Below are 26,991 nucleotides of genomic sequence, written 5' to 3' on the forward strand. Positions count from 1 at the left end.
ATAATGAAATATGTGAAGTCTGAGAAACTTCTCAGCGTGGGCTTGAGTGGTGTGGAGTTGGGATGAAACAATTTTATCGCGTCTTGGCGTGACGGGAGGATCATTTCAGAATTTTTCCTTCATTTGGTAACGCAGGATTCGTCCTTGTGACTTTCCTCGTGTGGAGTTTAATAGGACTGCGTCCTAGTTAGAGAGTGTGTAGTGAAATTGATCTAAAAATGAACACACACGTGTTTTAAATGATCTCTAATTATGTGTGTTCCAATCTTTGCTTACATTTGCGCTCAGGGCTCTCGGGGAATGTGTGTTATTTCAAAATGGTAACACAAAAAAGACTAATTTTCTCTTTTCCCCTCGATTAAAACACATACAATGACGCACTACGTACTCCACAGTATAAATTCTACCCTATAGAGGATTGGTAGTGGGTAAATGCATGTGTTGAGTCTGTTGCCCAGCGTGGTGGGTCATCCTTCGATCAAAGGGTCGGTGGTTTGAACCCCGTGGTACCTTGCATGGTGCGTCCCCCCATCAGGGTGTGACTGGGTGAATGATGTCATGTATTGTTAAAGCGCTTTGAGTGGTCGGAAGACTAGAAAAGATCTAAACAAGTGCAGTCCAGTTACCTATAAATGTAAATCCATTGATGCAAAAAGCTGCTGTGAGGCTCGGACCCTTCTTCTGCTGGGAAAACCGTAGATATAATACACATAGCTGCCGCTTCGTCCTCTGTGATACGGCAATGTTGCTGCCTTATTGGTGCAGGCAGGACTGGCCTGCAAACCCATGTGACGGGCAGCTGTCGGCTACATTTCTTAACCTATTTCGATGTGTCGTTGAGAGACCTGTAGTCAGTGCAGAAAGAAGGAATCCACTCCCAGACATTAGACCATCTTTGACAATAAATTATCATTATCATGTGTTGCCGTCTTGTGATGTCACTGCTGTTTATGTTTTGTTGCTGTGTTGCTTCTTCTATTTTACAGAACGTTTTCTTATATTAAGTTAACCACAGATTTTGGCAGCAGTCCCAACATTGACAACCAATTCCACTATGAACATTAAAGATGGCTGAGTGTGTGTTCAGCGGCCAAAAATAATCCCATTACAAAGCCATCATTGGAGAGCAATTGATATTCATCTGCACACTCCAACCAGATGTATTGCTGGTGCTTTGGATGTGTGTCCTGCTTCTGTGCTGCTCATACTGATGGCAATGTTCCTCTGATTGAAAAGTGACGACTGTTTGCATACTGTGAAGGCTAACAGTGTTGAAGTAGAACTACCATTTAACTTGGTTACCATACTACCATAAAGTAAATGTTCATCTGTGGGTGCCTTACCTCGAATATGTGTTGAGTCTCCACAGAAAATCAGACCTTTAGCGGCTCTTAATATGACGTTCGGAGCTTCCACATGACTCTTATATTGGCAGCGGCTGCTAGCAGCTTTGATGCTAACAACATGAACAGTGCAACTACACACACATGCACCTAAAACACACGCGGCCCGACTAAGGCAACCGGCTACGGGTGATGGATGTCTCTTTGCTGAGCAAATACTTGCTAACGCTCTGAATGTCGTGTATTTCTCCTCTAACGTATTTACTTATTTCCAATCCAAACCAATGGATTTAAGTTGAACAAACGTACTCTTCATAGCCAGCTGTCTCATGTCCTCTGTGCCCTTGGTGTGGGTCAAAGGTCATGTCCACAGCTGACCCAGTTGAGTGTAGCTAGAAGCTGGGATCCGTCAGCAGCCTTTCATTTCTCTCATGGATTTCACTCCGGGTTCTGCAACACCTGCAGCCGTAAATTTATGGATGTATATTTCTGAGTCTGTGGCTCAGCATCATTGAAACCCTGCGCTCGTGTCTTTTTTCAGGTGTGTGACTCGGACACAGTTCTGGACCCGGCATGTACCATAGAAATGCTGAAGATCCTTGATGACGACCCAATGGTGGGAGGGGTCGGTGGAGACGTGCAGGTAAAATACAATACATAAATGAAGACCCGAGTACACTTTCCTTTTCTTCCTTTGTTGACTTATGCTCCCTACACCTGTCCTCTAGATCCTTAACAAGTACGACTCCTGGATCTCCTTCCTCAGCAGCGTGCGCTACTGGATGGCCTTCAACATTGAGCGGGCCTGCCAGTCCTACTTTGGGTGCGTCCAGTGTATCAGTGGGCCTCTGGGGATGTATAGGAACTCTCTGCTCCAGCGCTTCCTGGAGCCCTGGTACCACCAGACCTTCCTGGGCTCCAAGTGCAGCTTCGGTGATGACCGCCACCTCACCAATCGGGTGCTCAGCTTTGGCTTCAAGACCAAATTCACAGCGCGATCGCAGTGCCAGACGGAGACACCGACCCAGTATTTGCGTTGGCTCAACCAGCAGACTCGATGGAGCAAGTCTTATTTCCGTGAGTGGCTGTACAACGCGCTGTGGTTCCACAAGCACAGCCTCTGGATGACTTATGAGTCCGTGGTCACCGGCTTCTTCCCTTTCTTCTTGGTTGCCACCGTCATCCATCTCTTCTACCGTGGACGGCTGTGGAACATCCTGCTCTTCTTGTTAACCGTCCAACTGGTCGGGATGGTGAAGGCCACCTACGCCTGTTTCCTGCGCGGCAGCCTGGTGATGATCTTCATGTCCCTGTACTCTTTGCTTTACATGTCCAGCTTGCTCCCTGCCAAGATATTTGCACTGCTCACCATCAACAAGGCCGGATGGGGAACTTCAGGCCGCAGGAAGATTGTGGTAAACTTCATCGGCGCTGTGCCTGTCACGGTGTGGGCTTTGGTGCTGCTCGGGGGTGTGGTGTACACAATCTACTGCGAAACACAGGAGCCGTTTAGTGAGACCGAGAAAGCCTTGCTGATAGCAGGGACAATACTCTACGCCTGCTACTGGGTCATTCTGCTGGTGCTCTACCTGGCAATCGTAGCCAAACGGTGTAACAAGAGGGAAGAGCAGTATCACCTGCCATATGCGGAGGCATAACTCTGCTGCCAGGGAGACTGGTAAGACATTCGCACCGAGTTTCTGAACCTACAAACTGCTGAATAACTGCTGAAGTGACGAGCTGTTATTCACGAACACGCTCACGTCTTCATCATTGGTGCTATAAAGGTGTGTATCTGAAATCTGAGCAGCAGGAGTCTCGTACACGAGGAGACTCAGCGATGAGTGGATCCCACAGAGCTCGCCAATTTATATCCTGCTCAACGGTGCTTCACATTGAAAAGCCAATTCAAACCAACTGATCCAGTGTTCGTACACTTAGTAATGACGTGCTCAGAAGAACATTAGCGTACGGGGTCCAGGTTAGCCATAAACTGTGGCGAACGGGTGCAGATCAGTGCTTTTAATGAATATAAAGTAGGACAAAATGAAACTCAGAGACATAGGTCTTACTTAACGGTTGGTCAGTTTTTGGCGTCCCTCATTTTGAAAAAGATGAGATGGGATCAAATGCAACGGGCCTGAACTTCTGTAATAAACCAGAGATAAAATAGCAAGGCAATTCTCTCAAGTCCAAGCACCTTAGGTGCGTCTGTTCAGACAGAATACAAAGCAAATTTTAAAAGTGGGGCTGAATAATGTGCGTTGAACTCTGCTCTTCATAAAAGTAGAGACGAGAAAGTACCGAGAAGAAGAAGAACGACTCGTGGTACAACTTGTTGAGTGACACACACAAAGCCACTCTACACACACTGTTTGTGCAGGAGTTCATAGCTAGCTGCAGCTAACTTTTGAACAGATTGTACATGAAAGGGGAAGTTTGGGTGTCTTGAAGTGGAGTTGCATGAGGCACTAATCCATAGTCAGTGTACCAACTCCAGTAGACGGCAGTCGGCACGCTCTCAGATTAAAAAAAGCAGACAGGAGTACCAGCACTGGAGCAAAGTAACGTCATGCTGTGGAGGAGGCAGCGGCTAACAGTTTAGCCCGCTCAAAGAAAGACCCACCAAGAAAATGTATATCACTTTAAGTGTACGCCATATTTAGAATATTTCCAACATGCAACTGAACTTAAAGTGAAAATTATCGATACTGTTTCGTCAACAGAGGCCAGTGAAGAGAGCAAAGCTAAGCTGTACTATTAGTTAAGCGGTAAAATGTTCTTAACATAGCATACATTTAAAAAAATAATACTTTTTTTGAAGGTGGGCCTTTTCTTTAGTGTTGGCACAAATACAGACATCTGACATTAACTATGGCGTGCCGCATACACACCCTCTCTTTCACTGTTGCAAAGAGGATTGCTTGCCAACAATAAGCAGAGTTGTTGGTTGCTGTTGTCATTGCGTAGCCGTGAGGTAATATATTTTTAAAGATGAAAATAAAATGTGTTATCTTACTTTTGTTACTCAGTCCAGCGCCAAACATGCCTCTTAAGACCTCCACATCCTCAACACCCGTACCTTGCATCTTATGTAAAACAAAGGGAGACAATTTCTCGACCTGATCAACTGTGCAGTTCTCACACCGTCCGTATGTGTGCGGTTGCTACCGGCAGTGAAAATGAAAAATATTGTGAGCCGCATTTTTCATTGCCAGAAGTCACATTTCTCTTCTTCTGGTGGAGGCTTGCCACACCCCCAAGGTCCCTGATCAGTCTCTCAACACAACATTTAATACAATAATCAACATCACCCACCTCAATTATGCAGAACTTTAACCTTTTGCAAACTGTGCGCGAACATTTTAAGACCCAGCATGCCCCATTCAGACAATCTTTTGGCATAAAATATGTAATTTGTCCATTTTTGAACCAAATGACACTGAAACTCCTTCCTAACAGGACAATACTTTGTTATATTGTGATTTTTGTTGTAGGTTCTGATTCTTTAGGTCATAATCTTTCCAAAATGGTGTCTTATTGACGCTCCAGGAGGCTTTTTTGGGGAATCTGACTCACATCATGCTGGATGCTCATAGCTACGATCAAAATATCTTTTAAAAGTGATTTTTATTTTTTGCAGATATACATTTTTTTCCCAAGACTTTGCTGAACAAATACATACAATAAACACAAGTATTGGAATTAATTTTGGGTTCCTTCGACGACTCAAACACAGAGAAAAGGAGATCTGGAGCCAAAATTGGTTCCACAGTTTTCAACGGGTTAAGCATTCATATCATTTTGAGAGGTGAGTTATATAGAAATAAATTCCCCATACAGTTGTCATGAACAAAGATATTACCTACAGGGACAAAATATTTTTGTATCAGGCTGTAAACATGTTTCTTTCTGCTGTAAATGTGGGCATTGTATGGGGATTGACTCGCTTTTGGAGCCACATTTGCTTCATTTCTCACTCTGCAGTAGAAACCAAACTAATATTAACAGTCCAACAAACAAACAGCACACAAACTGACTCCTAAACATCAAAGTTTACACAACTTGTTACTGCAACGCATTACTAACCAGCAGCTACATGAACATCCATCCCTTGTATGCAGTCTTTAGTTACTAAGTAATGCATTGCTGCCAGTGTGCAAAAGGGTCCGTAGACGTTAACCTTTTGCAGTTTTAATCATGAATACCGATGCTAAGACAAGTCCAGGTAACACATTTTCCCAGAGACCCCCAACTTTTTTCTGTAGAAGCTTTCAAGCGGTCTCAAGTGTCAATCGAGGGGGTCTCTGACTCCCCAAGACGGACATTATTCCTACTGACTCCTGCTCCACCGGAGGCATCAGCAGTGTGAGGAATGATTACAGTGGATGTACTGGTGTGGACTGACACAGTTTGTGGTTATTCCTCAGCTTGATAACCAGCACTCCTTTACTCTCATTAGCCATGAACATGAAGGCAAATTAGTGTCATGAATAGAGAGCGCAAATGAGCTCCACGCCAGCGCGCAAATCAAACAGTTTTGCACGTAATTTACTTAAAATCCGCGAGCAAAAGTTGCTCTCGCGCGAGAGGAGCGACGCAAAAGCGCTCGTCTACGTAAATTACGTGCACAACTGTTTGATTTGCGCGCTGGCGTGGAGCTCATTTGCGCTCTCTCTGCATGACGTTAATTTGCCTTCATACCGACCGGCACAATCATCTGCAGCTGTATTTTGTGGATCAGCTATGATTTAACTAGAGCAGACAATCGAACGTTTTCTGAACATGTAACATGCAGTTTATTTGTTGTTTTTTTCTGGTGTAACTTAATGATGCACATCGTGGTCCAATTCTCAGTTTACGAGCGTTTGATCGTAGTTTCATTCAGTGATTCAGAGATTTTGTACGTGGTCGCTTTTATGTCCTGTAAAGGTGTCAAATGTTGTTCCTACAGGACACAATTCTCTTAACTTTTACACTAGAGGAAGCCTTTCTTTATGTATTCCATCAACAGTAAAAAAGACTGAAGACCAAAGAGATTTCTTCTGACGTAACAGTTTTTTTTAATTTTATTTTATTTATTTTTTAAATCAGACAACCGGTCCACTTGCCAGGCGTCATCAGCATATCTGCAGCCGACACGGACAGATGTCTTTTTGCTTCAGCGTCATTTAACTTATGCTCACATTGATTTATTTTGGGTGGGCTGTATAATTCCAAACTTGAAAGTTCAAACACAGAGACGGACAGTGAAAAGAAAATAGATTTTCCTTTCTGACGGTCAGCCAGCAATGCAAGAGGTCTTGTTTCTTGACATCTGCTGCTTCTATCTCTGGGCGTCGCAAGATACTGGAATTTTCCAAAGTCATTAAAAATGCTTCCTATTTTGGACACAGTCCTTCCATTTATACCAAACGGAGAATGCCGCGTGATTTAAATAACTGCATTGCCATTTTCACCATGCTATTCTGTTCACTTTATAAAAAAATAGAAATATATTACCGGACAAGAGCATCAAGGTTTAAACATTCGTATGAAGACATGATACCCAGCACAGAAACAGGCTGTCGTGATCCATCTCCTTTAGTTTCCATTCCTCTCGGTCGTTGGACGTAAACTCCTGATTGGGAACGCTGAGAAACTAGAGAGTCATGAATTGAGTCATGAAATGAGAGGCATGAATTCTCAGACACTGGATACTGGAGAATGAAAAGTTGATTTTAGCAGACAAATAATGCAGTTTTTCTTTTATATGCAAGGATGTAGTGGAGGCCACTCTGTAGGGAATACATTCAGCATGTAGAAATCAAAAGAAAAATGGCATTAGTACGAAGCTTTTCAAGCACAAAACAGTAGTTTTATACCAAACTGAAAGAAAATCCTTTTGTTCTCAATCTCAAACCTTCCTTATTTTAGCTTATTTATTTTATCCTTTTGGCCTTTGTTCAGTAGTTACTGTAAAGATACAGACAAAAAAGGCCAGGAGAGTCTGTTATATGGTATGTGCCACCAGACACTGTTAAGCCTCTTCACGTCATTGCACGACTCTTAGTTCTGCGTTTCATGAAGTTTGCCGTGAGTTCATTGGTCGCCAGAAGATGATTTGACTCGCTGAGCTCCTGGAGGTTTATCGAGCATCACCGTGCCAGCAACGTTTCCACAGTGTGGAACAGTTGATGCATCAACTTGAAAACTGGTGGCTGGATTTCATGACAACCTGCTGTAGATATCGGTAAATATTCATGTTCTCCTGAGGTTTTATTTTGTGTTTATTTAGTGCCATCCTCAGGATAAAGTGTACATTTCCATTCACCTGTTTGTATGTTCATTTACTGTTTGTACATAAAAAAAAGTGAAGATGCCAGAAAATGTATTGTAATGCCTAGTTGAGATTTAAATGTTGGTGTTTAAAAATAGAGAAGATGCAATAAAGAACCACAGTAACTTATTTTTCAAATATAGCTTGATGTCATGTGACCTGCTTCTATTGGTTGTACTGGATATCTCCAGTGTATCGTCATACCTCGTCTCATACACGGTAATAGTAAACGGTCCGTTCAAAGCACGTTCACACTACATCATTCAACCGTTCATCCATCCATAAATACACTGATGGGAGGAGCTAAGGTGCCACCTGCCATCAGGACCATCACTCAGACCCATTCACACACCACAGGCACAGCTTGCGGGAGAAATTTGGGGTCCATCGATGTGGACGAGGACGTAGACGGCCATAGAGGACGACCCCGTTCTACCATTGAGCCACAGCCGCAGAAAGTGGTCACCAACCTTTGCAACACAACCAGGCGGGATTCCTTGGTGACACACTGAATCATTTTCAAAAAAAGAAGAAGAAAAAAAAACAATCAAAGCACTGTGCGTGATGCAAAACCTTCCTCAAAGTGAACGATGCAAGTGAGGCGGGATCGAACCGCCAATCCACTGGTTGAAGGACAACCCTGCTCGACCACCGAGACGCAGTCACGAGAGTGTGTCATGAGCTCCCAGAGGCGACTCGATAGGCTCGTCTTATTCGGTAACGGCATCATGTGAAACATAAATCCCCATTTTTCATCCACAAATCGCCACATGTAACCACAGATCACGACTTATAACTACACATCACAACATATCCACCACTTATAAACACTTATATACGCGTATCATCCACTTATAACCACGTATCAACACATTTAAGCTCAGATCAGCATGTTAACACATGTCACCATGTCTCTATATGTGCTGTATCACCATGTATCACCATGTATTTCCCTGTATTTCCCCGTATGCCTACATACCACCCAGTAATCACATTTCCCTGTGTATCACCAAATATCACTGAGTATTACCTCACTATATGCCACCACATATCACTAAGTATCACCGTGTTTCTCAACGTATCATCCCCAAATTCATTAACGTGATCTTTTTTAATCTGAATGAGGACTTCCTTATAGGCCCTCTTGACAAAAAGCTCCTGTTTTATTGAATTGGAGGGTGAACCCAGACGAGGAGCTCTTTCACTGAAGTTATGTGAGTATTACGAGTCCCTGAATAAAACGACATCCCTGGTTCTTGGTTGGACTTTAAAAGCCAGTTTGTTTAGAAGTGGGAGGTGTCTGACTGCTTAACAGCAGCTGAATGAATCGGTCCCTTCAGTCACCGCGTACCAACAGGCCGGCGTTTCCCTTCAGGGTAACGCCGGAGCCGCCTTCATCAAACAAACACAAACGTTCTGGCAACATGTTTGAATGCTGTTCGCTCGAAATATTTGTAAAATTGTTCCCACACCGATCCCTCAGTGGCTCACGGCTTTCTTTTTCACTTCTTTGAAAGAGTCTTGATGTTATTAATGTGCTGCTGTAAGCCCTGCTTCACTTTGTCGTAGCATTAGTGACCATGTGGCCAAATCTGTGCACCGATGTGGACTGAATCTGAACGCAGCAAAAACTCTGGTTGAAGTCAATTCTTTGCTGCAAACACTTGACAGTCATTCAGTGGGAATGAAGATTGTGATGGACAGCACTGACATTATCGTAGGGTCCCATTTAAGGTCAGTTAGTCAGTATTGGTCCAATAGTCTGAGGGCAGATGGTCCTCACTGCAGCTCACTCTTCCATGCATACTTTGTGAAGGTTAAATGGTGGATGGACTGTACTTGTATAGCTACTAGTAGCTTTTCTAGTCTGTACTTTCTAAACTCAGTCAATGCTAAATGGATGTAAAGCACTTTACACAACATGTCATCATTCACCCAGCGAAGACACAGCCGTCTTGCCCAAGAGCACATCGACATGGACTAGAGGAGCCGGGGGTCGAGCCGCCGAGCTTCTCGATGGAGGGGCAACCGGCTCTACCCCTGAGCCTTGTGTCGTCTCAACACTACTTCTGTGATGTATTACCTAAAAGTGCCCTTAAAGAAGGGTTTTGTCTGATTACTATTCATAAGAAAGGAAACATCTTTGACAGAATTATAGATTTATAATGCCTCTTTATGAATCTATTCAGTTTCATCCAGAAACAACAAATCACTCGTCTGAGGAGCTTCTCTCATACATTTGTAGTGTTTGAAAAAGAAGCATACTCACGCTGAATCCAGCGTGTGATAACTTGGAAGCAGCGTATGGGAGCAACACTACAGCAGCACTACTGCACCTGAAACAGGGTGAATTGTGGGATACCTAAAACCTCTAAATACACCTTCAAAACAGTGTGACCAAAAGTAAACATCCAGGGGTTTTAAGTGCATTGTGTGTTCTAATTGACATGAGACACCATCATTATGACCAATGCCTTCTGGGAAAGAGGAAGTGGTACCAGTAGAGGTCGGTCAGCAGAGAGCAGGGACACTGACATCAAATGAAAACTATCAGGATCAGTTGAGGATTATTGAACAATCATCTGTAAACATTGTCCAGTGGTTCTTGAGTGAAGATGTCTGATCCAGTCTGTACAACGTCGCCATCTGGTGGAGATGCTGATTCCTTTGTTTGGATATTCGAGTCCATCTGCACAACCTTCATGAATTCAACAGTTTTGTTGTAAAAACGAGTGATATGCATCATTAATAATGTTGGCTACTATGAGCACACTAATCCTTTGTTTTTCAGATCACATGATATGAAATTGAATGATTTGGTTTATTATAAAGTAATGCAGACAAAACTCACTGCCAGACTGTTTACAAAGGTTGTTTTCAATACATGTGTGTAAACACGACTTGAGAGATGTTTATAAGTTTATTGTACAAAAAGCTGAAACTATTTTTCTTTAAAGAAGCTGTATTTCTACTAGGAGTTTAATTATGGACGCTAACATGGATGTAAGAACAATAAACTCTTTTTTGGTTTTCAAAAAGGATATATATAAATATATATATATATATATATATATATATATATATATATACACATATGTATATGTGTATATATACACACACATATGTATATATACACATATATACACACATATGTATATATATACACATATATACATACATATGTATATATATACACATATATACATACACATATATATATATATATACATATATATTTGGTTTATTATAAATATATACATATACACATATATATAAAGAGAGTGAGATTTAGTTTTATTTATTTCTAATTAATTATCTGCTCTAATAATAATAATAATAATAATTTAGGATAGGTGCTCATCAGCATTTTTTGCTTCTCCCTCTTCACCTTTTCAGTCTTTCTATTTTGTATATGATATAGAATAATATTGTAATAATTGACTGAATGAAACACACAAACAAAACAAACAAAGCTGCAAATCTCAAATATTCTTGATTTAATCTTTGCAGAAAACTTCAGTCTTCCATCCACAACATGATGCGTCAGCATTTCGACCCTCGTGGGGCTTTAAACAGTCCAACATTCATTAACAGCGTCATTAAAGACTCCAAAGTTTGGCGTATCGACCCAACAAATGTCTCAAACTGCAGGAGAACGCTTCCTGAAGGAGAGGAACCCTTCTGACCCAGAGAGGAACGCAGTGGCGCTACACCTTCTTGGGTACGTTAGTGATGATGGGTTTGGGCCGCGTCTTAAAGATCAGCTTCCGTTTGATCAGGGCGGACACGCTGTAAGAGGTGGAGGCGGGTGCTGGCTGGTTTGTTTCCATGGCTTCCTGCGTGACATCCTCGCTGCCGTCGTCCTGCAGGTGGCTGGAACGCTTGGTGAGGACGGCGAAGGGCTTCTCCAGTTTGAGCTGCTTGCCATAGAGGATATGATGTCCGACGATAAGCACCGGCGTCCCCTGATGGAGGGAGACATGAGTGAGGACCACAGGGAACGCATCGCGGGAGACATCAAGTCATTCAGGACTTTTCAACTTAAAACAAAAGGTGTCTGAATACGGAGGGTCGTGATATTTAAATAACTGCAAAGGAAGGTTTTGAACACTCATCATCACCATGATGAGTGTTAATTCAATATAGATTTTGATCATTAAATAGAACTTGATATGTCTTGGATCTGTTTAGCATTAGCAGTTTGACTATTTTGACCAATAGCAATATGTGATTGTGCAATAACACATTTCTGAAATGTGAAGGGCCATCTTTGGCTATAAGTAATAAGATCTAATGAAATGATACCGCCATGTCAGCATAATGAACATGTGACATGTATACATATATCAAACAATTTGCAGTACATGTGCATATTTTGTACATATTAGAAGCTGGTTTGTGTCCAGCCCCGATCAGCCATGAGTCTCTAAAGCTCAGTGTGTCTTTGCAAAGCACCTCTTTGGTGTAGAGCAGATCTCCCATCACGTTCCCCGCCAGACCGGAGCTGTTTCTGGACACCATTTCTCCCTGCAGCTCCACCAGCAGCCACTCTGGAGGACTGCTGCCATCCACACTGCCCCTGCAGGAGCACAGAGACGCACACGGACGTCAACAAAGAGCCAGGAAAGCTTTCAGTCATAACAGTACATTGTATTGTCTTAGAAGAACTGGAGGAGAGAGAGAGAGAGAGAGAGAGAGAGAGAGAGAGAGAGAGAGAGAGAGAGAGAGAGAGAGAGAGAGAGAGAGAGAGGATCTGTAATCCATGTTATCTTAATGTCTGTAGCCTTAGTGTCAGTAACTGTGCAGACGTCCTCCAGACATACACTTGAAGTAATGTCAGTGTTGCTCTACAAGTATGGAAACACACACCTCCTCTCTACATGTGTACACACACACACACACACACACACACACACACACACACACACACACACACACAGACACACACAGACACACACAGACACACACAGACACACACAGACCTCCACTCTACATGTATATATTCACGTACACACACACCTCTCTACATGTACACACAGACCTCCTCTCTACATGTACACACACACACACACACACTTCCTCTCTACATGTACACAAACACACCTCCTCTCTACATGTGCACACACACACACACACACACACACACACACACACACACACACATACACACACACCTCTACATGTACACACACAGACCTCCTCTCTACATGTACACACACACACACACACACACACACACAGACCTCCACTCTACATGTATATACTCACGTACACACACACACACACACCTCTCACATGTACACACACACACCTCCTCTCTACATGTACACACACAGACCTCCTCTCTACATGTACACACACACACACACACACACACACACACACACACACACACACACACACACACTTCCTCTCTACATGTACACAAACACACCTCCTCTCTACACGTACACACACACACACACACACACACACACACACCTCCTCTCTACATGTACACACACACACACCTCTCTACATGTACACACACACACACACACACACACACACACACACACACACACACACACCTCCTCTCTACATGTACACACACAGACTTCCTCTCTACATGTACACACACACACACACACACACACCTCTCTACATGTACACACACAGACCTCCTCTCTACATGTACACACACACCTCCTCTCTACATGTACACACACACCTCCTCTCTACACACACACACACACACACACACACACACACACACACACACACCTCCTCTCTCTACACACACACACACCTCCTCTCTACATGTACACACACAGACTTCCTCTCTACATGTACACACACACACACACACACACACACACACACACACACACACACACACACACACACACACACACACACACCTCTCTACATGTACACACACACCTCTCTACACACACACACCTCCTCTCTACATGTACACACACAGACTTCCTACCTTATGACTACCTGGACCATCGTCCTGTCAGAGGTAGAACTCGTCGTGTAACGTTAACGGAACAAAAGCGGATCAACCACGTGACCTGATCCCAGCACAGCGAACGGCACCATTCTGTGTTTATACTCCGGCAGCGTTTCCCGCGCAGCGCGATGACGTGTTTCCGCTTCTTCGAGCCTGTTTGGGTAATTCCCTTCCGGTTCAAAGGTTCTCAACGTGGCCGCCGGTGTTACCCAGCGTGTGTTGTCCGGAGCAGAGCCGTGTCGAGCAGCAGCGGGTCCCGGTGCTTCTAGTCGCTGTAAACCCGGTCGCGGTGTAACGGGGGGGCGCTCGTGGTCCCGGTGAGTCCGACCTGGAGCTTTGTGATGCCGCTAGCTGACAGCGGGCTTCACGCTAACGGGCTAGCTGCCGTGTGAGCGGCTACTTCTTCAGTCAACATGGGGGAGTTTAAGGTGCACCGGGTTCGGTTCTTCGACTACATGCCCGCCGCTATCCGAGCCATGGCGTTCAACCGCCGCACGGAGCGGCTGGCTCTGGCCCGGGCGGACGGGGCTCTGGAGATCTTCAACTTCGCTGACAACTACTTCCAAGAAAAGGTAACGTACCGGATCCCCTCCCCACGTGACCCACGTGTTGTCTAAAGAGTCGTCGGACACTTCGGTTGTTACGTCTCTGCTGACGGCCCAGCAGGTGAGCGCAGGTCCATGCGCGCGCGGTCCTCGTGGTCTTTGATGGTGACCGCGTCTTGTAAATGAAAGTTTTTACACGACATGAATGAGACTCCCAACAGCTGGTTTCGGTTCTGGTGCGCAGGTCATCCCGGGACAGGACGGCCGGGCTGTGGAGGCTCTGTGCTGGGTGGGCCCACGTCTGTTCAGCGCCGGCTTGAATGGAGAGATCACCGAGTACGACCTGGAGAACCTGAGGCCCAGGTACACGGTGGAGGCCTACGGAGGACCGCTCTGGACCATCAGTGGCAACAGCCAGGGAACCCTGCTCGCGGTCAGTCACGAGACCCGATGCTCTGAATGCCTCCTCTCAGGTTGGGACTTGAGGCGAGGAGCCTCATCCGGCCGCCGCTTATTCATTGAATGCGTGCTCCCTCAGGTCGGCTGTGAGGACGGGACCGTGAAGATGTTTGAAGTTCTGGAGGAGAGGATTCAGTTTCAAAGAAATCTTGACAGGCAAAAAGGTAAGAGGACGAGTGGACTCAGGGGAATGTCTATTCATGAACATATTCATGCCTGTGTTCAGATATTTACTCTTGTAAATGTGTACAACACGTGGGAAACACATCTTTGATGTTTGTTCTCCGAGTGTAGGGACCACTGATGGAGTTTTAACTGTGTCGTGCGAATTATTCATTATTGTTTTCCTCCAAGGACAAAGGAAACCCGGCCAGAACTATTATGTAACAACGTATTTGTTCCTGCCTTTTGATCTGGAACAAATGAACCCGACTCCATGTGAAACACCCAGAGTTTAATTAGTTTGCTGTGCTCTTCTAGGTCGCGTTATCTCTCTCTCCTGGCATCCCTCTGGTGCACTGATTGCAGCCGGCATGATGGACATGATCAGAATCTTTGATGCTGAGACGGGTAAGTAGCTGCAACTTGAAGCCCTGAAGTTAAAGTATTCAAATGGAGATGACATGATGACGATAAGTTCATGTGTTCCTGACATATCAGGAATATGAATGAATGAATATGATATGATTGTCAACGTGTCTTCCTGCTGGTTGACTTCAGGCCACGCTACGCACAGGCTGCTGGTGGAGAGAGGGGTCGGAGCCTGCAAGAGCAAAGAGGTGGTGGTGTGGAGCATCGCCTTCCTCTCTGACCACACCATCATTAGCGGTGACTCTGCAGGGAAGGTCCAGATCTGGGATGGACTCACGGGGACTCTAGTCAGAACTCACCTGGTCACCAAGTGGGACGTACTGGCTCTGTCCGTATCACAGGTACGTGTGCAACCAAGTACAAGTGACATCACTGAAGCCGCTGATCCCCAGAGAATCAGTGATGCCAAACTTCCACGGCATGCTATTTTAACAGGACCAGAGCAGTCTGATAGCCGGGACGTCCGAGGGCACGGTCGTTCAGTTCCAGTTCATCTCCTCGACTGGCGACCAGCAGAATAAAGATTGGGTCCGAACCAGGACCTTTAAAAACCACTCGCATGATGTGCGGGCGCTCGTCCACACCGAAACGGCCGTTGTGTCTGGAGGTCAGTGTCAAAGCTGCTGCGTCATTTATTCAGACACACACACACACACACATACGCGCACACACAGTCACAGGATCGACTGCCGCTGAAGCCTGATTGGTTACAGAGAACAAAGAGAGACGGCTATCTGAAATATATCGTGCCCAAATGCATCATTAATGATCTAGTTTCAATTGTGCTTAGATGAAGTGGAAAACCAATTAAAAATGAGTATTTTGAGGGGGAAATGGTTAGAACGGTATTCTCCTCTGACGTGTGTAAAGGTTGGAAATTAGTTTGGATGTAAATTCTGAGATTGTTTAATTCTTCTTGGGGCTAAAACTAATTCATCTACAACGAGAAACATCACCCCTTCATGTGAGTTTTGATGACTAATATCTCATCAACTATTGGATGAATCGCCACGCAAATGCGATGTCATCAGAAAGTAAGTGCCAGGAGACGACTTCTGGGAAGAAGACACCCGCGGCGTCCACGGCGGCGAGGTGTCCCAGCTGGTCGACTGTCATGGCGGCCTCCCTTCCCGACATGTTGCGTCGGTCGGGTCAGCTGACATCGTGGCATTAGTCTTGTTTACACTGTTCAGCATTTAGACTCAAACTATTACTGATGTCATGAATCATTTATTAACATTGGAGGGTTTCAGCAACAAAAAACAAAAAGTAGACCCTGGCTCAACTTTTGCAATAAAGCCTTGTGATGTCGCGTAACTAGTCCGGTGTGTGCACGCTCGTATTCCTGGAATAATCCTGACAGCCTGTATGTTTGAGCGATGTCCTCAACGCTGGAACATTCACTGCACAGTGTAAAAAAACAATGTTACTACAGGTATAAATATGAACTTGTGGTGTGACATGACCGTTTGTTCTCCTGCAGGCATGGACACCCAGCTGGTAGTGCGCCCCCTGCTGGACAAGGTGGAGAAGAACACCAGGGAGTCCGCGCTGCACAAAGTGGTTTTCCCACATGTGAGTACATGTTTAGTGGTGTGATGGATTCTATACAGACATTTAAATGTGGTTATATAAGTGGTGAGGCTTTTGATTTGTTATACATTCATCAAAAACATCCCGTGAGACCTTTTATTTGTAATAAAAAGTGAATATCCCTGAATACTTTTTGAATGTAGCGTATAAAATGTACTTCACGTCTCTGCAGTTGTGCAGCCCGAGTCTCTTTTTAATGCTCGAGAGGCTTAAAAAAGAGCCAAACATTGTTTGTTTGTGATGAATTCTATACTTGACTTGTTCCTCTCCACGAATATGAAGTATAAGTTTACAGATAATTACAACCCCTCTATTGTGGAGGTTGGTTTGTGCCGGTTCCCCCTGCAGGTTATGTTCACATCTCTGGCCACTCTCTCTGTCTGCTCGACTCCTCCTGGTTCATTTAGCTTGTACGCCCTCTAGTGTTTCAAAGCAGCGGTCCACAACTTTTTTTGCGCCACAAACCGGTTTCCTGTCAGATGACATTTTCACGGACCGACCGTCACGGTGTGGGCAATGAACACGCCGTCATACATATGACGTAATAAAATGAGACGACCGGCATGAAGCAATTTATAAAGTGCATGAAGATACAACAAGCTTCTCTCCGCCTGTCCTCCATGTAGAGAAGCCTGGTGTGTTGTGCGAAGAAAGCCGGGCTGCTGCTCTTCCAGTTCCCTGATCATTTAGAGCTGTGGAGACTCGGGGAGAGTGATGGACATGGTGAGGAAAACACACACACACACACATCTCACATCTCACATTCTGATGGATAACAGTAAAGGAGATCTGATGAACAGGTAAAGCCATATTGAACGTTTGTGTTAATCTGAGCAGTTGTTATATATACTGTGTTTGACAACAGGAAAGCCTGGTGACAGTCTTCCTGTGAAGAGACAACCAGAGAAACTGATCCAGCTCAAGAGGAAGGTGTGTGTGTGTGTGTGTGTATTAACTCTGCCGTCTCCAACCGTGTCGATCCGTTCAAAACAGTTTCCCCCGTCCGTCATTTCCATCAACAGCATATATGGTCAGAAGAAGCCACGCCTCCTTTCTGGAGTGGTTTTAAAGGCTGTTGCTGGTGGTTTTTGTGGTTAATGCTGCTTTTAGTCAACATTGTGTATGCACTAATGTCCAAAACACTCCTCAGATGCTAAAACAAACGTGTAAAAGTGTGTTGATGACATCTAGTTTTGTATGAATCTGACGTGTGTTGGTGCTCCAGACGAGACGAGCTCCTCTACTTCCTCACACGGCTGACTTGTCTTGAAAATGAGACATTATTTGTAGACCTGAGGATACGATCTGTCACTTGACCTCACTGCCCTTCATTGTTTGTGTTCCTCTTTGCGTCACGAGGATATTAAAACAGAGCCGTGTGTGTATGTGTGTGTGTGTGTGTGTGTGTTTCTTCAGGGTGAGGATCACATCTGCTGCAGTGCCTTGTCTCCATGCGGCGGCTGGCTGGCGTACTCCACCGTCAACAGCTTCCGTCTTTACAGATTACAGAACGACAGCATCAGCATCACCAAGGTGGGTCCCTCAACACTGACACACACACACACACACACACACACACACACACACACGGTACTCTCTGGATCCGTCCTTGTTCACACACCAGCACACATTCCAGCTCTCTTTAGCGCGTGAGCTAACTGTAACAGGTACATGAAGGTTAGGAAGACCACGATGAAGCTCACTCGTCTCCCTCCTCTTCCTCCCTCTAGGTGTCCAAGCTACCCAAGGACCTTCGCTCGGCCCACCAGCTGTGCTTCTCCACAGACTCCTCCAGGCTCTTCGCTTCCTCCAGCAATTCCTCGGTGGTCGTCGTCGCCCTCAGCCAGCCGGAGTGCAAATACCTTCACACCCTAAAACCCAAGTCGGGTAAGTCCTCCTCCAATCAGAGGGCTCGGCGGTTAGATCCCTGGCTCTGCTCGTCCACGTGGACGTGACACTGAACCCCAGGCTGCTCCTGTAGCGGTGTGCGAGTGTTAGTCCTGATGGGGAGGTGACACCTGAGCCGCTGCCTTCAGTGTGTGAAGGGCAGACTAGAAAAGTGATGTACAAGTAAAGTCCATTCACCATTTGGGAGTATCGCGTTGGACAGTCAAGAGGAGTGATCGTTTTAGTGAATGGGGGTCATTTCTAAGAGGCAACTTATTAAAAAATCCACTGTTTACCTCCGTAGTCGTGCATTAAATCCACCGAGCTCATCAAATGTCGGTCCCTTTCTTGTGCGTCCTTGATCCTGTTGTCGGTCCACAGTGGTCATTGCGACACTTTTTTTCTCCCAGAGGCGGGAAATGCATTTTTTTAAGTAGCTTGGTTGTACACAAGTCTCATTCTTATGGACGCAATATCTCTGGAACGTCTTGGGGGAGATGTTGACCTGTTGGACTGGATGATGAACAGACAAAGGTCAAAGGTCACCGACCTCACAAAACACTGATTTCACCTCCATCATCACAGTCACGGTCGGTCCCGTCGTAGACTGTCAGCTCCGTCTTTACTGTGATTGGAGAGCAAACCGTGGAGGCCGACAACGTTAAAACCTGTCGGAGGTGACACAAAAATATACACACAAAAGTGATGACCTTATGGATAGTTGTGGATGTAGACTAACATGTAACTCTAGTTATGAAATGTTTATTGTTAAGTAGGTGTGGGGAAAAAATCGATACAGCGTAGTATTGCGATACTTTGCGTGGCAATATTGTATCGATACACGGAAGACGAGTATCTTTTATTAAATCAATTGTAAACTTTTGGTATAAATTTTTGGCCCGAAATAATAAAATCACTTGTTTTTTTTTCCATTTTACTGCAATATGTTGACTTTTTTTTTCCTTTGGGGCAAATTTGCGGTGAAGAAAAGGGAATAAATCGCAATATTTAATACATCGCAGTATCGTGATGGTATCAAATCGGGACTCGGGTATCCTGATAAAATCTAAATGTCTTTTCATGCAAAGATACAACTCGCCGCCTTTTGAACGCAGTCATACTGAATCTTTCCTGAAGGCCATATTCCAGCAAAGTGTTTGCATCTTATGAGATATGAGCTTTGTGAAAACTACACTGCATCCGTTGGTCACGGAGCAGCTTCTTCTCCACCGTGTGACCTCTGCTGTGTGACCTGCAGGCTCCAGGCAGCCCGTCCACCTGCTGTCTGCCAGTGAGGACGGCAGGTGGCTCGCGACCGCGAACACGGACTGCGAGGTCCAGGTCTACGACCTCCACGAGCTGAAGGTGAGTTTGACCCTCTGTGTGTGTGTGTGTGTGTGTGTGTGTGTGTGGCCAAAGCAACAACCACCGACGTGTCTCTGTGTTGGCAGCTTCACTGTTCGGTTCCCGTGCACGCCTCGTGTCCCACCGCCATCGCCATCCACCCAACGACCAGCAGCCTGGTGGTGGTGCACGCTGACCAGCAGGTAAACGCAGCCCCGGGCTTCCTGTGACGTCTCTGGATGAACCCACAACCCTCCGCTCTGCTCGCCATTTACACGGCCTTACTGTGTGTGTGTGTGTGTGTTATTGTGTGTGTGTGTTATTGTGTGTTATTGTGTGTGTGTGTTATTGTGTGTTATTGTGTGTGTGTGTGTGTGTTATTGTGTCTGTGTGTGTGTGTGTGTTATTGTGTCTGTGTGTGTGTGTGTTATTGTGTCTGTGTGTGTGTGTGTGTTATTGTGTCTGTGTGTGTGTTATTGTGTGTGTGTGTGTGTGTGTTATTGTGTGTGTGTGTGTGTGTTATTGTGTCTGTGTGTTGTTGTTTGTGTGTGTGTTATTGTGTCTGTGTGTGTGTGTGTTATTGTGTCTGTGTGTGTGTGTGTTATTGTGTCTGTGTGTGTGTGTGTTATTGTGTCTGTGTGTGTGTGTTATTGTGTCTGTGTGTGTGTGTTATTGTGTCTGTGTGTGTGTGTGTTATTGTGTCTGTGTGTGTGTGTTATTGTGTCTGTGTGTGTGTGTGTGTTATTGTGTCTGTGTGTGTTATTGTGTCTGTGTGTTGTTGTTTGTGTGTGTGTTATTGTGTCTGTGTGTTATTGTTTGTGTGTGTGTGTTATTGTGTCTGTGTGTTGTTGTTTGTGTGTGTGTTATTGTGTCTGTGTTTTTTTGTCTGTGTGTGTTATTGTGTGTCTGTGTGTTATTGTGTCTGTGCATGTTATTGTGTTATTGTGTCTGTGTTGTGTCTGTGTGTTGTGTATGTTATTGTGTGTCTGTGTGTGTGTTATTGTGTATGTTATTGTGTGTCTGTGTGTGTGTTATTGTGTGTCTGTGTGTTATTGTGTCTGTGTGTTGTGTATGTTATTGTATCTGTGTGTTGTGTGTGTTATTGTGTGTCTGTGTGTTTATGTTATTGTGTGTCTGTGTGTGTGTGTGTGTGTGTGTGTGTGTGTGTGCTGCAGCTCTTCGAGTACTCTCTGGTCCAGAAGGAGTACACGGCGTGGAGCCGGCGGCTGCAGAAGCGAGGGCTGCACTCTGTGTGGCTGCAGAGGGACACGCCCGTCACCCACGTGGCCTTCAACCCCAAACACCCGGCTCACATCCTTCTGCACGACACGTTCATGTTCTGCGTCATCGACCAGAGTCTGGTACGTCGGGGTGAAACGATTCCATAATCCAGACCGCTTAATCCTCTTCAGGGTTGCATGCCGCTGGATGTCAGCGGTTAATCTGGAGGCACAGCCGGCCACTCACACCTCCAGGGAGTTGCTCTCCAGTGGGCCTCAGCGGAGAAGTGGGAGGAAGCCGGAGAACGACGCTAACTCCACACAGAACCCGGGACCGGGGATTGAACCCAGGTCCCTCTGGCTGTGGGGTGACTCATCCTGATGCTGTGTGTTTGTGTTGCAGCCCCTCCCTGAAGCTAAGAACCTGCTTTACAACCAGATGACACTGCGGAGTCTTCCCGAGCCGGAGAGGATCCTTCAAAGCCACGCCTTCAAGATATGCAAGAGCTTCAAGGTACGCGGGTTCCTGCCGCGGCACGCTGGTGGTGGATGGGTTTAAAACCCTTTAAAGCACACGGTTGATCTCAGGCAGAAGCTGTGGAAACAGACGTTATTTACAACTTTCTGACTGTCCTTGAACTCAATCATGTGTACAAATGCTCGAGTCTGGGAAATATAATAAATCAAATTATATTTCAACAAAATCACTCATTTTAAGTGTTGCCCGGAATTAAACATACGCATGAATCGTATCCTGTAACATTGAAGCCATGATTTATGATTTTTTTGTTGCTCTGATTTAAAAGTTAATAACATTTTTAATAGTTTTGATTACGTATCGTATTTCCGTCTTTCAATATCTATTTTATATCGCTGTAAAAACTTTGCCTGCAACCGAAAATGATAACCTTTAAATCATAAAGCCAGCGACGACCCTGAAAACACTTCAAATACACTTTAAATCAACCTTCTGTTGTGTTTAATAATCCATTGATCTGATTTGTTGCTCAGCACCTCATGTGTGTGAGGCTGCTGGAGGACCAGTCTCTGGTGGTGGTGGAGCGCCCCCTGCTGGACATCACGTCTCAGCTGCCTGCTCCCGTCCGGCAGAAGAAGTTTGCAACATAAAGAAGTCCAGACGGCCACGCCCACACTCATTTTCAATGAAAGTGTTCATGTATCATCACTTTGTACAAAATGCTTTGATAAAGTAATAAATACAATTTACAGGTTTTGTTTGAATTTGTCGGAATACTGTTTTGTGTATATTTAATGAACGTGCATTCAGACCAGTCACAAGAATTGAAACAATGAACGATAATCTGAATTTACTTGCAGAAATCTGACCATTAGATCCTGCTGAATCACTCACAGTAACTATATTCACTCATAATAACTCATAAATCATTATTTAGGCGTGGAAATGGAAAACCTGCTTGGACACAATGTCCAAAATAACACACAACTAACTTTTAGACTTTGAACTCCAGCTTCCACACACAACACCACGTGTGAGGAGATTCATACGTCACATTGTATTGTACTTTTATCTACTGGGAAAAAGGCCAACGACTATAATAACTGAATGGATTTTGAAATAAAGACACGCCCACAATAAATTCCACATTTGGCCCCATCTACAGCCACTGCAGAGCTGCTCCACAACGTGCCGTCCTTTTGGTGTTTTAAATCTTTGTACTCAAGCTTTTGGAGCTAATGTGTATTTATTGTACTTTTTTAGACCCCGCCCACCACAGTGGACAGATCCAAAGCCTGAATGATGATGTTGAAATACTCGACTCTTGGGTCAAGCCTCCAGGGAAAGTCTGGCTTCCCTGTCTGAAAAAGACTGACCCCCTCTCTCACACACACACACACACACCAGGGCCTTTGTCCTGTGTCTGGTCGCCTTGCATCAGCATCCATCACCTTAGAATATAGAAACAGAAAAATTCCTTGTTTTTCAAATCATTTTCCTTTATTTTGCTTCAAAGAAGCTGAACCTTTCGTCTTTATCAGACTCACAAAGTCCCACTGGGACAAAACCTTGAAGATATTCAACATCAGTAAATAGAGTTTCCTTCACATGTCACATACAAAACACACCAAATAAATATAGAATAATTCAATCAATTATTATTTGACAAACTATACAATAGCTATTTTCTCCGATGACAAGGCCATCAATATGTAAAGACGTGCACAGTTCACCTAGTTTACAGAGCTGTAAACAAATCCTACAAAAAAACACATAAATATATAAATTATGACGTCATCCATTGTGACAATAAATAGGCTTAAAAAAACTTTATAAGCTCAACTTTTGAAGCCCCAGTAGGTATCCCGGGGGCGTCGGCTGTGCCATAAATCCAAGTCAGACTTCTGCTGAGGAAGTCTGCTCAGTAATCCTCTGGTACCGGCTGACACCCCCGAAGTAGACTTTTGGAAAAGGACTTGGTGCGTTTTAAAACAAACACACAACGTGAGCTGTGGCGGGTCAGCTGGTCGTGGTGTCGCTCCTCCTTCAGTTGTAGGCGGGCCTGGCGCAGGTGCAGCCGACAGCTACCTTCACGGACACCGGCTTCAGGTAGTACTTCTCCCCGTCGGAGCACGGCTCCTTCTTGAGGAACACCCGGCTCTGGATGACGGGCACCGAGTTGTAGTTGTGGTTCTCCACCGGCGGTTTGTTGTCCTGGATCAGGACGCACCCGAAGCACAGGCACTGCGCCTCGGCGTAGGAGGAGGGGAAGTGGTCCTTCATTGTCCGACGGCTGCAGAGGAAGGAGGAGAGGAGTGAGCAGCTCATCCAAGATCATGCTTCACCTTTTGGAAACCGTGCACAACAATCCTCCCGCTTCCATTTTAAGTCCCAGCATGCCCCATTCACACGATCTTTTGGCATATTTTTTCTATTTCTAAACCGAACAACACAGTTTTTTGACTGAAGCTCCTCCTAACAGACCGAGACTTTGTTTTACTGTGATAGTTGTTGCAGATTCTGATTCTTTAGGTCCTAATCTTTCCTAAAAGGTGTCTTATTGACGCTCCAGGAGGCTTTTTGGGGGAATCTGGCTCATATCATGCTGGATGTTCATAGTTACCATCAAAATATCTTTTAGAAGTGATTTTTTTTTCAGATATACATTTTTCTATATACATTTCTATGTTAAAATACATATTTGTCTCCACCAACAAATGAAATCTAAATGAAATGTGTTTTTCTTTTTTCAAGATCCCTTTTTTAAATATACGTATCAGTTGATTTATGCAAAATTTGAATCTGCCAATTACCTGAAGCTGTTCGACAGATAATGAAGTGAAATGAAGTAACATAGTAAAAGTACTATATCATATTTTAGGAAATGTAGTGGAGGAGAGTCACATGAAATGGAGACGAGGAGGAACACGGAGGCCTCACAGCGGGAACGAGCCGGATCACAGAGTCTGGGAACATTTCATGATTTCCTAATAACAAAACTACCTGACAGAACTAGGAGGGGGATTTAGAAAGTTTAGGAATCTCTATGAGCACAGAAACAAAAGTCCCTCCATCCTCAACCCGCAGGCTGTTAATGTGCAACTGATTATTGCACATTCCACTCAGAGATGCAATCAAGTCATTCCCAGGCAGGTGTGTGTGTGTGTGTGTGTGTGTGTGTGTGTGTGTGTGTGTGTGTGTGTGTGTGTGTGTGTGTGTGTGTGTGTGTGTGTGTGTGTGTGCCAGCAGCAACCCTCACTGGAGAGGGGACTTTCCCTTCTCTGGGAGGACACGGCCGCGTCATCGGCGCGCAACGCCTGATGCAAAGTGGACGTAAAGTCCACGAGCACGAGGAAGCCAAAAGGATGCGCGGAGGCGCGCAAACATTGTGCAAACATATGAATTCCCCTCCACTCATCTTGTTTATCTGTCCACGAAGGTGTCCTGGCTGCACCTTTACATCACATGCAAACAAAGAAGGGGGGTCTCCATTGGAACCGGACAGGACCTCTAAAACCTCGCGCTCACAACTGGTCTATTGAACTGAGAGTGTGACGTATGAGCTCATTGAACTGGAAGCTCATCAGAAAAGTGAATCAAGAGCCACACATCTGATCACTGAGGAACACACACACACAGTTACGAAGCCAAGCACCGAGACACATCCCAGTCTCTGGCCTCCCCCATGTGCCGCATCATCTGGAGAAGTTGCAACAGGTGCGTCGCGTCACGTGGTACTCACACGTATCTCCAGGGGGACAGGGAGCGGTTGCTGAGGTGCGCCGGTGTCTGCTGCGCGAACAGCGCCACCGGGCAGGAGGGGGGCGAGCCGGGCTCCTGCGCGGCGGGCACGAGCTCCTGCGGCTGCGGGTAGTGGCTCTCCAGCTTCCTCTCCGCGGCCTTGGCCAGCTCGCTCTCGTCACAGCAGTGCTTCATCCTGCACGTCCACACCGACACGAGGCAAAGGCTAAAGATGAGAATCTGTGGAGGGAGAGACAGAGAGTCAGACAGACAGTCAGAGAGTCAGACAGACAGTCAGCAGCTGGAGGGCCGGTGAGCGCCTCGTCCTGCGTGTCTGCGTCCACTCACCTGCTTCATGTCCATCCTCTCCTCTCTGCTGATTGACTGACTTGACTTGACTGGCTGCACGAGAGGATGTGTTTCGTTTGCCCTGCTCATCCTCCCCTTCTGCTATTTATTGCGACGATGCACATGTGGGAAAAACCAGCAGCATGAGGAAACGCTCTTCAGTTCCTGGACTTCCTCTTTCCGCAGTGAAAGGAGCCGCGCACAGGTAGGCGTGAGGGCTGGTCGCGTGCAGCTGTCATAGAAAGGCACCGGGACCTAGGAATTTTCTGCGCACACACACACTTGAGTGCAGAGATGCTGACGTCACCCTGGAAATATGCCGCCACAGACAAACAGTGTGATGTAATCGGAGACTGCTGCTGAGGAGAGGCCAGGTTCTAATTTTAGCACGCCCTCCTGACCTTTGACCCGCAGGAGACAATAGCATAAGAACTTTGCTGCTTTCTCTCAGGGCGACATGATCCTGGTTTGTCTGGTTTATTGAATAAGCACAAGCTCCCCCTGAAGGCGCTGCACTGGTGTTATTGTATGACATCGTGCTGTGTATGGATACGTAATCTATACATAACACGTTCACACACATCGCTGAGTAAGGCAATTATTGTTCCCAATGACATCCTTTATCCACTTTCTCTCCTTCGCCTCTTTGTGTGTCTGACCACCAGGAAGCCGACTCCAACATACAAGATTAACCTTTTGGGAACCATACGCTAAAATCGTCCAGCGCCAATTTTAAGTCCCAGCATGCCCCATTCAGACAATCTTTTGGCATCAAATTTATCCATTTTTGACTGAAAGTCCTTCCTAACAGGACAAGTCTTTGTTTTATTGTGTTTGTTGTTGTAGATTCTGATTCTTCAGGTCCTAATCTTTCCATAAAGGTGTCTTATTGACGCTCCAGGAGGCATTTTTGGGAAATCTGACTCACATCATGCTGGATGTTCATAGTTACCATCAAAATATCTTTTAAAAGTAAACAAAAACAAACCTTAAACACAAGTATTAGAGTCAACTTGGGTTTCCTGCGATGACTCAAACAGGTGAAAAAGAGGTCTGGAGACAACATTGGTTCCAAAGTTTTCAACGGGTTCACAGACTCTGGTTTGGTCACATGGGGGCAGGTGA

The 26,991-nt window shown here is 45.3% G+C and overlaps 4 protein-coding genes across 4 annotated transcripts in view; 2 read left to right on the top strand and 2 right to left on the bottom strand.

Annotated features, from left to right (window-relative positions):
* The window catches only part of has3 (hyaluronan synthase 3), a 3,874-nt gene extending 785 nt beyond the window's left edge, over positions 1–3,089 (top strand). The window contains exons 3-4 of the mRNA XM_068603428.1: positions 1,885–1,986; positions 2,072–3,089. Of these exons, the coding sequence (XP_068459529.1) occupies positions 1,885–1,986; positions 2,072–3,001 (1,032 nt within the window). The 3' untranslated portion in view covers positions 3,002–3,089. The remainder of the gene's footprint in view (positions 1–1,884; positions 1,987–2,071) is intronic.
* An 8,070-nt stretch (positions 3,090–11,159) lies between these two features.
* Positions 11,160–13,767, bottom strand: chtf8 (CTF8, chromosome transmission fidelity factor 8 homolog (S. cerevisiae)). Its single transcript, XM_068603542.1, has 3 exons — positions 13,637–13,767; positions 12,118–12,241; positions 11,160–11,627 (listed from the first exon to the last, which is right to left on the bottom strand). The coding sequence occupies exons 1-3, from the start codon at positions 13,654–13,656 to the stop codon at positions 11,370–11,372; spliced, it is 402 nt and encodes a 133-aa protein (XP_068459643.1). The 5' UTR covers positions 13,657–13,767; the 3' UTR covers positions 11,160–11,369.
* An 82-nt stretch (positions 13,768–13,849) lies between these two features.
* Positions 13,850–22,524, top strand: utp4 (UTP4 small subunit processome component). The gene is made up of 16 exons (XM_068603049.1): positions 13,850–14,232; positions 14,450–14,638; positions 14,744–14,828; positions 15,145–15,234; positions 15,385–15,596; positions 15,691–15,862; positions 16,739–16,830; positions 17,475–17,571; positions 17,714–17,778; positions 18,265–18,381; positions 18,579–18,735; positions 19,994–20,100; positions 20,187–20,282; positions 21,255–21,440; positions 21,703–21,813; positions 22,311–22,524. The coding sequence occupies exons 1-16, from the start codon at positions 14,074–14,076 to the stop codon at positions 22,425–22,427; spliced, it is 2,052 nt and encodes a 683-aa protein (XP_068459150.1). The 5' UTR covers positions 13,850–14,073; the 3' UTR covers positions 22,428–22,524.
* A 1,299-nt stretch (positions 22,525–23,823) lies between these two features.
* il17c (interleukin 17c) lies at positions 23,824–25,978 on the bottom strand. Its single transcript, XM_068603787.1, has 3 exons — positions 25,867–25,978; positions 25,520–25,758; positions 23,824–24,070 (listed from the first exon to the last, which is right to left on the bottom strand). The coding sequence occupies exons 1-3, from the start codon at positions 25,954–25,956 to the stop codon at positions 23,824–23,826; spliced, it is 576 nt and encodes a 191-aa protein (XP_068459888.1). The 5' UTR covers positions 25,957–25,978.
* Positions 25,979–26,991: the final 1,013 nt, after the last annotated feature.

Source organism: Clinocottus analis, unplaced genomic scaffold (assembly GCF_023055335.1).
Source record: "Clinocottus analis isolate CAN_PGR_092001 unplaced genomic scaffold, fCliAna1.0.p SCAF_6, whole genome shotgun sequence".
Lineage (NCBI taxonomy): Eukaryota > Metazoa > Chordata > Actinopteri > Perciformes > Cottidae > Clinocottus > Clinocottus analis.